At 53.2% G+C, this 11,185-nt stretch overlaps 1 protein-coding gene across 1 annotated transcript; it reads left to right on the top strand.

Annotated features, from left to right (window-relative positions):
• Positions 1-1,442: 1,442 nt before the first annotated feature.
• On the top strand, positions 1,443-7,906 carry Rab40b (RAB40B, member RAS oncogene family). The gene is given in 7 exon segments (XM_053743371.1): positions 1,443-1,492; positions 7,088-7,254; positions 7,257-7,307; positions 7,639-7,716; positions 7,719-7,806; positions 7,808-7,851; positions 7,854-7,906. Coding segments are annotated over 7 exon segments (531 nt in total).
• Positions 7,907-11,185: the final 3,279 nt, after the last annotated feature.

Here is an 11,185-nt window from a genome sequence, read left to right on the forward strand (position 1 = left end):
CGTGCCAGTGTGTTGTGGGGTTTCAATAGGAACACGCTAAACTAATGAGTGAATGAAGCCTTAAAGGTTGAAGGTGTGAGGAACGACAGCACATGAAGAAAGTTCTGCTTGCCAATTGTTTAACCAACCTTCCTGCTAAAAATGACAAGAAATGCTGATTAAAATAGAGTTAAAGTCGTTAAAATAGATAAATATTAGATGTATTTAATTTCAACTAAATTATTAATTTTCAACTACTTTAGATAAGTAGTTGAAATACATCTGAAAAACATGAAAGAACAGAAGATGGCAAGGAAGATCAGACCCAGTTCTGGGTGGTGGGACCCCTTCCCCAAGCAAAGGTCAGAAAACGCCCTTGTCTTAAGGACGGCGCGACACCGAGGAGAGAGCGCCGCGCAGCCCCGGCGAACCTCTCGACAGGAAGGGGAGCTGCGCGCGAACTTCCCTCTGGACTTGAACCACCCGGAGGCGAACTCACTCCTAAGCGGCCCCCAGCGGCCCCCACTCTCCCGCCTCCTCTCGGGCATTAGCATCGCCAGTGTTGCTCCCGGTCCCTCGGGGTCCCCGCGTCTCCCACTCCTCCCCGCGTCCCTCGGGGTCCCCGCGTCTCCCACTCCTCCCCGCGTCTCCCACTCCTCCGCGCGTCCCTCGGGGTCCCCGCGTCTCCCACTCCTCCCCGCGTCTCCCACTCCTCCCCGTCCCTCGGGGTCCCCGCGTCTCCCACTCCTCCCCGCGTCTCCCACTCCTCCCCGCGTCCCTCGGGGTCCCCGCGTCTCCCACTCCTCCCCGCGTCTCCCACTCCTCCCCGCGTCCCTCGGGGTCCCCGCGTCTCCCACTCCTCCCCGCGTCTCCCACTCCTCCCCGTCCCTCGGGGTCCCCGCGTCTCCCACTCCTCCCCGCGTCTCCCACTCCTCCCCGCGTCCCTCGGGGTCCCCGCGTCTCCCACTCCTCCCCGCGTCCCTCGGGGTCCCCGCGTCTCCCACTCCTCCCCGTCCCTCGGGGTCCCCGCGTCTCCCACTCCTCCCCGCGTCTCCCACTCCTCCCCGTCCCTCGGGGTCCCCGCGTCTCCCACTCCTCCCCGCGTCTCCCACTCCTCCCTGACGCCGCGAGTCTCGGGTCGGTGCTGGGCACCCGCGCTCCCGGATGCCTCTCCAAGCCTGAGGACACAGCTCTGGCCCGCCGCTCGCCCGCCTGGTGGCCGTCGGGGGACTCCGCTGCCAGCCCTGCAGGCTTGCCAGGATCTCGCCTTCGCCACGTCGCTGTCTCCCAGGAGCAGCCCGACTTCCTAGGACTCATCGTGGCGGCCCCGACGCCTCACGGGCTGGCAGTGCACACAAGACGGCGGCCGGACCCAGAGTGCTGGGGTCGCAGCCACCGCCACAGCGCTAGCGGAGCCTGACAGCCTCAGTCGCCCCCAAACTACAGGGTGGGACACGCCCGCCATGGTTCCCAGGCCAGTCTCTGGATCCCCGTGCTTAGTGACACCTTCCAGGTGAGTCCCACCTGGCACAGACCAAGGGACACAAAGCTCCACGGGCCTCGCTGCCCCTAGGCTTGGCGTCTGTGACTGAGTTCTGTGGTACCTCTTCCCAGAGGCCCCTCTGTGCTCTCCAGGCCTCCTGCAGCTGCTGGGTCCTCCTCTCCTCTGGCCTCCACTCCTGTGTCCCAACCACACATTTGCAGCCACCCAGGGACGCCAGAGTGACCACAGGAGGTGGTTTCTCAGGGAAGCAGAAGAATGGGTTCTGGTGGGTCAGGAAATACATTTTTCTTCTTAAAAATATTTATCAGGAAGCTGGGGAGATAGCTCAGTTGGTAGAGTGCTTGCCTTGCATGCACAAGGCCCTGGGTTCAATCCCCAGCACCAAAATATATGTTTATATATATATATATATATTGGAAGAGCTGGGGTTGTGACTCAGTGTTGAGTGCTTGCCTAGCACATACGAGGCACTGAGTTGGATCCTCAGCACCGCACTAATTAAAATATTTATTGGAGCAGGGCACAGTGGTGCTCACCAAAATCCCAGTGATGTGGGAGGTTAAGGCAGGAGGATTGTTATTTCAAAGCCACCCCCAGCAACAGAGCAAGACCCTAAGCAACTTAGTGAAAGCTTGTCTCAAAATAAAAAGGGATGGGGATGTGGCTCAGTTAAACCCCCCAGGCCACACCGTTCCATCCCCAGTACCAAATGTATTTATTCATTCATTTATTTATTTGGTGCTGGGGTGCTCAGTGGTAGAGAGCTTTTATTTCAGAAGAAATGTATACTCATGAAAAGAAAAGTCTGAAGAGAGAGAAAGGGTGAATACCACGACAGCCTGCAAGGCAGAGCCTCTTTGGGCCAGGAGACCCCAGTTCTTTCCTCCAGCGTCAGGGTCCGCCTGCAGAGTGGTCTCAGTTCCCCCTCACCCTATCCCCTGTACTCCTGTTTCAGGTCCCCAGTGTGGACTTTGAGACTCTGCCACAGACCTGACACTTCACCCCAGTCTCAAGGAAATACACCTGGGCTGAAGCTTTGTGTGCAGCATGAGGCCATCAGGGTGAGGGACGGAGGTGAGGTGGGAAGGAAAGAGGACCAGTCCAGGACAGGGGCATAGGACCCAGCTGGCCACAGCCCCACAGCAAACTCACTGGTCACCAGGTCATGTGTGGGCTCCCTGTAGATTGAAAATAGCTCATGGGGGCAGAAGATCCAACCCCATGCCACAGGGCAGACCTAGCCCTCCTGGGTCATATCCCCACTCCTGAGGAATCAGGGGCCCAATAGGTGGCTGGATCCCCATGGAAGTGGGCAGTGATGCTGAGGGAGGAGGGATGGTTGGAGGCCCCTCTCCACATGGGCAGGTGGGTAGCAAACAGGTCTCCATCCCCTGTAAGCCCCCAGTCTGCACTGAGAAACCCTCTCTCCCCCTTGAGTCTGGTGCACTCTCTCCCGAGAGGATGGCTGGAGAAGCCCTCTGCCGCCAGCCCCACTCCCAAACCCTGCCCACCCATCCACAGGGATCCATCCTTCTGGGAGCAGCTGCAGCTCTAGAGAGTCAGGTACCTTGGCCCAAGGGACACACAGCCTCACGCTTTGGCCCCAGCCTCAGCTGGCAGCTCCCTTCGCAGCATGGACAGGCCAACAGCCTATTGAGGGAGGGTGCCTCATTGGTGATAAGACTCCTCCATGCTGGCCTGGCTTTCAGCCTCCCCTGCACGGCGCTTCAAGGGCATGACCAAGGAGACAGCAAAGTCCTGATGCCACCATGCCCAGTTCTGAGTGGCCAGCAGGCTGCCGGAAGCAAGAGGGCTTGCTGACCAGTGGACCTGGGTGCTTTTCCCTCCCCCTGGGCTCTGGACAGGGTCTCCACCTTGGCCCCTTAGGTGGCCCTGGTTCTGAGGTTCTGGTCACCCCACTCATCCGACTGAGTATTTCCTGCTGCCACCAGTCCCAGGTTAGTCCCCAGTGGACCTTCTCCAGGGGTCCCCAGTGGACCTTCTCCAGGGCTCCCACACCTCTTCCTACGTGACTGCATTGCCCACTCCTAAGCCGCACCCCTCCCACAGCAAGGGGTTGCCAAGGCCAGTCAAGGGAGCCCCCTCCACAATGTCCTCTGGTCAGTATTCTGAGTATGTCAGCCCATCCTCCCCGGACTCATGGCCCTGTGAGATGGATGCCTGGCATTTGAGGGTTGCATGCTAAAGCCCAACTGGCCCCTGCCTCAGAGGCTTCATTGGCTGGACCCTGAGAGACCCACTTGACCTCCCAGAGCAGCTGGAGTTTCTCCAAGCCTGTTTCTGGCCTGGGCTGTTCATTTTACTAAATGCCTCCATGTCCCCCAGTTGCCCCAGTTGAACCCAAACTGTCTTTGCCTCATCTTCATATCTCTTTCCCTCTCTTTCTTTCCCTCCCTCTCACCCTTCTTTCTTTCTTTCCTACCTTTCTCCTTTGATACTGGGGATTGAACCCCAGGGTTGCTTTACTACTGAGTTATACCCCCTCTGACACTCACCTCCCAGTCCTTTTTTATTTTTTATTTTGGGATAGGTTCTTGCTAAGTTGTCCAGGCTGACCTCCAACTTAGGACTCTCATGCATGGCCTCCCGAGATCACAGGTACATGTCACCATGCCTGGCTGACACTTTCCTTTCTCTCACTCCCATGTGAGGGAACTCTGGCCTTCTGAGGACTTTCCTTGAGAAGCCAGACCTGCCCCCTCTGCACCCCAAAGTCCTTAGGCCTCCTGCATGCTCAGAATCCAGCCAAGTGTCTGCAGGAGCTGGAGGCCCCTGTGTGTGTGGCCAGCCTCTGGCTGTGTCCACACGGACCCTTTTGCACAGACACATGTCCACTGTGGATCCCTGGACCTGATCCTCACTGATGCCCAAGGTTGGACCCTTGGCCCACCCCCTCTGACACTCACCTCGTCCCAAATCTGCATCTGCTCTCTGGGGCCATGCTCAGGGCCATGGCCCACAGCAGGACTGGTGAGGAGTTGCCCTGGCTGTCACTTTGCAGGGCCAGCGCATCTAATAGCACCCAGGGCCCTCTGGCCTCCCATGGAAAACAGCTTGCTGCCATCTCCTTGCCCACAGACTTACTGGCGGCTTCCCTGTGGGTGAAAAGCAGACTTCCTGATTTATCTGCTTCTCAGGAAACTAAGGTGCTCCTACCTGGGTGGTTGGCAACAGTCAGTGCCTCCAGGCCTGCACCAGCGCCCCCTCTTCCTCCAAGCGTCAGCATGTCCTACTGCTCTCCGTGAGGACACAGCTCCTGTGCATGGCTTCCCAGGCCCCTGGGGGCTCCTGGTCCCCAAGAATCTCCCCCTGTGGTGCATATTAACTGCACATGAAAACAGGTATTAACATTACCTCTAGGAAAGAAGCCGGGCATGGTGGAAATCACAGCAACACAGAGGCTGAGGCAGGAGGATGGCAAGTTCAAGGTCCTTCTGGCAGTTTAGTGAGACCCTGTCTCAAAATAAAATAGAAAGGGCTGGGGTACAGCTCAGTGGTAAAGCACTTGGCTAGCATTCATAGGGCCCTGGGTTCAATCCTCAGCACCCAAAAGAGACAATTCCAGAGAACAGTGCCATGGTCCCAAGGGGTGCTGTAGGGACACACAGCACTGGGGACCTGCCTCTGGGAGTCCTGCCTTATCCTGCTGGTTTCCTGGAGCACCACTCTGGCCCTTCTGGTCCTGGCACCCCTGGCATGTGCCATCACCCACAGAGAAAGGGCCTGTGTGGCTCCTGGTACTGATACATTCGGGATGTGTCTGAGGGGCTCAGCCCTGTGAGCTGCTTATGGTGCAGTCAGGGGTTGAAGGTCCTGCCCAACCTTTAGACCATTTGTCCCCAATGTAGACTCAGGTTCTTTGAAAATGAAAATTTAAAAACCTACATTAGATTTACTTAAATGTTTGAGAATCATGTTAAAACCCATCACTATTTTTTTCTAGTTTGACTTTTTAAGGGACAATTAGAAAAGAGAAGGAGTCCAGGACACACCAACGTTCAAGTGGCCCCCAGAGACATGTGGTGGTTTTGCTGGGGCCTCAGGCTGGCTGCTGGATGGACACTGACAACTTTGAGGGCTGGTGGTCAGGAAGGAACACTGGTTCCTACCAAACAGCCTCCACCCTCTTTTCCAGTGTCACAGATGGTGCAGAGTTGTCCCTGCCCCATCTTCTGCTCCTACTCCAGAGGCGCACAGGGAACCTACTTTCCTGGAGTCTGGAGATCAAGCTGGCTCTGGAGATCGACATCGCAAGTGCCTACCTGACCACCCTTTGATGGCCGTGAGTACTCGATGCAAGTCTAAAGCCTCTGTTGCCGGTGGGCTTGACCCTTTCAGTTGCAGATGTGCTCGTGTGTGCTAGTGAGTCTGTGTGCATGCATGTGTGAGCTGCGTGTGCACACGTGTGCACTACATGTGCAATGTCCTCGGAACAGACAACATAACTGCCACATTCTGCAGATGGGTCAGAAGTACTTTGTGTTAAAATAAGTAGACAGCTATTTGTTTAGCTGCGTGTCTTGAACTGAAAGCAGCAGGCCAGCCACGGAGCCCTGGGTCAGGCCTGCATGTCCAAGTCACCTGCAGCCTTCTGTTAAGCCTTGTGCTTTCTGCCCCAGGTGTGGTCCGCTGATCTTTGAGGGCATCAATCGATGGATCCAAGATCAATGAGGTATCATGCTGTTCCACACAGGCTTGGGGGGACATTAGACCAGGGATGGGCCAGGCCCCCCAGGGGCTGTGGACCCATGTGGGCCTGAGCTCAGGGCAGGGGCTTCCAGAGCAGGAAGCATGCACAGCTCCACAGCAGGATCTGGACAGGGCCACACCCCAGTGTTGCCACAGAGCACCTCCAGCACCCGAGAATCTGGGCCAGGCTCACGTTCCTCCTGGGGTACTCCCTGCCAGGATCAGGTGGGTGGGCAGTGAGCAGGCTGCTGCTGGCTGGCACCTAACCAGCCCAACTGCCAGTGGGGACACCGCTGGCCAGTGCCAAGCCTCCTGTCTTGAAGGCTGCCCTAAGACATGACCAATGCCTGGTGCCTTAAATCAGGGTGGGGTGCGGCTCAGACAGAGTGCTTGCCTAGCTTGTGTGAGGCCCTGGGTCCATCACCAGCACTGCAAGAGAAAAGCAAGCACAGATGAGAGAACCACAAAACCCAGACAGCGTCTTCTCACAGTTCTCAAGGGCAGAAACCCACGGTTCAGTGTAGGCAGGGCTGTTCCTTTGAGAAGCTCCTTCCTGCCCTCCGGCTCCTGGTGGCAGCCAGCCTGGGTGTCCCTTGGCTTGTGGCCGCCTCATTCCAATCCTGGCTTCTGACTCCAGGTGGCTTCTCTTCTGTGCCCTGGTGTCCTGCCCTCCTCTTACGGAGACCCTGTCATTGGAGTAGTGCCCACCCTAGTCAGTATGACCCCATGTTAAGTAAGTACATCTGCAGAGACCCTATTTCCACACGAAGTCCCATTCTGAGCTTCTGGGTGGTGTGAATGTGCAGGAAGGCCCCACTCAGCCCAGGCCACTCAAAGTGCCACAGACAGCAAAGCTCCCCAAGGGACCTGCTTTCCTCACTTATCTACCTCTAGTTCACTTCCGCTCCCCAAGATCCTGGTAGGGAACCATCTGCTCCTGGCATTCAAGTGGCTTGTGCCCACTGAGCAGGCTCAGGACCGGGCTGCTCGCCTGGGCATGAACTTCTTTGAGGTCAGCCCTCTGTGCAATTTCAACATCACAGAGTCCTTCACAGAGCTGGCTGGATCATGCTGGTTCAGTATGGGATGGACCTGCTCTGGAGGCCAAGCAAGGGTAGGCCAGGTGCCACTGTGTCCACCAGGCACAAAAGCTGCTCCATAGCCCCCTGGACTCAGCTCAAGGCCACTGCATCTATTCTCAAAAAGTAAGTGTAATTAATCTGAGAGAAGTAGTTATCACAGCTTTGGAAGAAGGCTCAGGTGAAGAATATTTGTAATCTGTACCTGGGCAGAGGTGGAGGCACAGGGCTTTGCTGCATGCACGAGTACCACAGTCACAGGTGTCCCCAGATCCCAGAGGGAGGGAGGCCAGGTGGGGGTTGCTCTCTGCTGGCCAGCACCAGGTAGGGACGGCACAAACTAAGCTGGTCTCCTTCCTTCCTAAGTGCTGAGCTTGCAAGACCTCTGCTGTGGGGCTGCGGTGTCCTGAACTCCGGTGCACCTGGTGGACAAGCTCCTGCTGCCCCGGCCTTGAGGGGCCACCTCAAGTCCTTCTCCATGGCCCATGGCCTGGATACCAGGACGATGCAGGGCTGCTCCTACTCCCTCACCGCCAGAGACCCACAGGAGAAACAGCCTCCACAAAGTCAAGATGCCTGCCTACCCCAGAGCCCACCCTACGAGGGCACCAGCAACAGCTGCGAGATTTCCTAGGGAAGCCCCTCGTGGGGAACACGCCAGCGCCAGCACCTGTCCAGATGCCTGCACTGTGCCTGGGGATGGAAGCCACCGCAGACCCCAGAAGCATGCTGCCAGCCCTCATGGGGACAAGCGCCCTTCAGGCAGCACCCACACTGACTGGCCTTCCTGCTGCACTGCGGGGGCTCTTGCTGCTCCACTGTGGTAACACGAAATCCTGTCGCTTTTATCGAGATCGCAGTGCAACTTTTTCCTTAAAATACCTGCTGTGATTGTCACCAAAAGCTTGGTCCTTGTCTCCGATGCCAACCCAATAATGAGGACACAGTTTTGAGAAAAAAGAAAAAGATGGTTTATTGCTTTGCTAGCAAAGGAGAAACGCAGGGGACTCCTGTCCCAGAGGCTGTAATTCTGCCCATCAGCAGGAACAGGGGCTTTTATAGAGGTGATTCAGAGAAAATGAGATTAGGGAGGAGAGATCAGGAAGGAGAAGGTCAGGGAGAAGGTTGGGAAAAAGAAAAAACACGTAAGTTTCAAAGTGATAAGAGACATGGTCAAAGGATCCAGTGAACCCGTTACATGAGGAGATGTGGGTGATGAGCGAGTACCCCGGGCACAGGGAAGTCCTGTGATGGCGAGATGACCTGCCATCATCGACGCTCCTTGTTAACATCAAAGCTCAAATCTGTAAAATGCTGCAGAGACTCCATACAACACATCTATCCAGTTTGGGTGTGAAATGGATTTGATGACATTTTTGCTATATTGTTTACTCCATTTTGGGATTAACAAGTGGCCTATATATGTATTTTTCTGTGAAATCTATATCTTTTGTACAAGGTGTTCCACAGGTCACAGAGCTACAGGAAGAAATGCCAGAGATCTCTCCAGCTACGGTGAACATGCCAACATAGCTTAGGAAGAAGCTGCCCCAGTGAAGATACAGGAAAAACACTGCTGTTCAAGAAAATGTTTCTTGGACCATCTTCAAAATTAACAAGTGAATTACAACTCCAGACAGAGAGCACGTGGATGTTGCCTTTGAGTCACCCTTTTACAGTCTCTCCTCTTGCCGATGGGCAGAATTGTAACAGGTCCACTTGATACTTGACTACAAGGCTTGTGGCTTTGAAACTGACATGTTTTTTTCTTTTTCCCCTGCCTTCTTCTCCCTGATCTTCTTTTTTATTATTATTGTTTTTGATTCATGTACACAAATGGGGTACAACTTTCATTTCTCTGGTTGTACATAAAGCAGAGTCACACCGTTTGCGTAATCATACATGTACACAGGATAATGATGTTTGTCTCATTCTATTCCTTCCTTCCCCCACTCCCTCCCCACCCCTCATCTCCTTCTACACAATCCATCCTTCTTCCATTCTTCTCTTACCTGCCCCCCCACCCCTCCGTTATGTTTCATCGTCCACTTATCAGAAAAATCATTTGGTCTTTGTTTTTTTTGGGATTGACTTATTTCACTTAGCATGATATTCTCCATCTCCATTCATTTACCTGCAAATGCCATAATTTTATTCTTTATGGCTGAATCATATTCCATTGTGTATATATATACCACAGTTTCTTTATCCATTCATCTATTGAAGGGCATCTAGGTTGGTTCCACAATCTAGCTATTGTGAATTGAGCCGCTATAAACATTGATGTGGCTACATCACTGTAGTATGCTGATTTTAAGTCCTTTGGGTATAAACCGTGGAGTGGGATAGCTGGGTCAATGGTGGGTCCATTCCAAGTTTTCTGAGAAATCTCCACACTGCTTTCCAGAATGATTGCACCAATTTACAGCCCCACCAGCAATGTATGAGTGTACCTTGTTCCACATCCTTACCAACATTTATTATTGCTTGTATTCTTGATGATTGCCATTCTGATAGGGGTGAGATGAAATCGTAGGGTAGTTTTGATTTGCATTTCTCTTATTACTAGAGATATTGAGCATTTTTTCATATATCTGTTGATTGCTTGTAGATCTTCTTCCGTGAAGTGTCTACTCATTTCCTTAGCCCATTTTTGATTGGGTTATTTGTATTCTTGGTATAAAGTTTTTCTGAGTTCTTATAAATTCTGGAGATTAGTGCTCTATCTGAAGTGCGTGTGGCAAAGATTTTCTCCCACTCTGTAGGCTCTCTCTTCATATTGTTGATTGTTTCCTTTGGTACTGGCACCAAAACAGACGTGTAGATCAATGGTACAGAAGAGAAGATACGGAGACAAACCCACACAAGTACAGTCATCTCATACTAGACAAAGGTGCCAAAAACAAACAATGGAGAAAAGATAGCCTCTTCAACAAATGGTGCTGGGAAAACTGGAAATCCATATGCAGCAAAATGAAATTAAATCCCTATCTCTCACCCTGTACAAAACTCAACTCAAAATGAATCAAGGACCTAGGCATTAGACCAGAGACCCTGCACCAAACAGAAGAAAAAGTAGGTCCAAATCTTCATCATGTTGCCTTAGGATCAGACTTCCTTAACAAGACTCCCAAAGCACAAGAAATAAAAGCAAGAATCAATAAATGGGATAGATTCAAACTAAAAAGCCCTTTCTCCCTGATCTTATCTTTTCCCTGATTGTCTCTTTTTTTTTTTTTTTGCGGTACTGAGGATTGAACCCAGGGCCTTGTGCTACCAACTGAGCTATCTCCGCAGCCCTTGATTGTCTCCTTCTTGATGTCTCCTCCCTAATACCATTTCGGAGTCACTCTTTAGACAAACAAGGAACCAGCCTGACTCTTAGAGTTTGCTGGTATGATGCACGGTGATTTCTCTACCTCAAGGTCTGCAATTTTGTGTCCTTGCCAAGCCTTTCACCATATAAAGCAGCTTGTTCTCAGGCTTACGTGGCAGGACCACAGAGGTCCTTCTCCTTGCCCTTGGGGGTCACCGTCATCCCCTTTTCCACAAACCCACCCCCTGGTTTCTTTTGGTGAGGTCTCCTGCCCCTTCCCTGAGAGCAGCTCTCTGTGCGCAGGGAAAGGTACCCGTCATGCCACTGCAGCTTGAGTTCTCCCTCAGCATTCCTGCATGTGCAGCTGATGTCTTTGTTTTCTGCTTCTCCTTTCTCCATGGCTCCACAGGGATGTGGATGCTGTCTGTCCATCACTGTATGGACAAGCACTTGGATGTCTCCATGAATGGCTTCTCCATTTTCTTACACAGATGGCTCAACTCCCCTGACCCTGGGTGGAACTCTTCAATGTGTGGTTTTCTTCCCTTTTACAATCTCTCTGGGTGCCCTGACCTTGACATAAGTAAGCCATGTTGG

The sequence above is a fragment of the Sciurus carolinensis genome, chromosome 3 (assembly GCF_902686445.1).
Source record: "Sciurus carolinensis chromosome 3, mSciCar1.2, whole genome shotgun sequence".
NCBI lineage: Eukaryota > Metazoa > Chordata > Mammalia > Rodentia > Sciuridae > Sciurus > Sciurus carolinensis.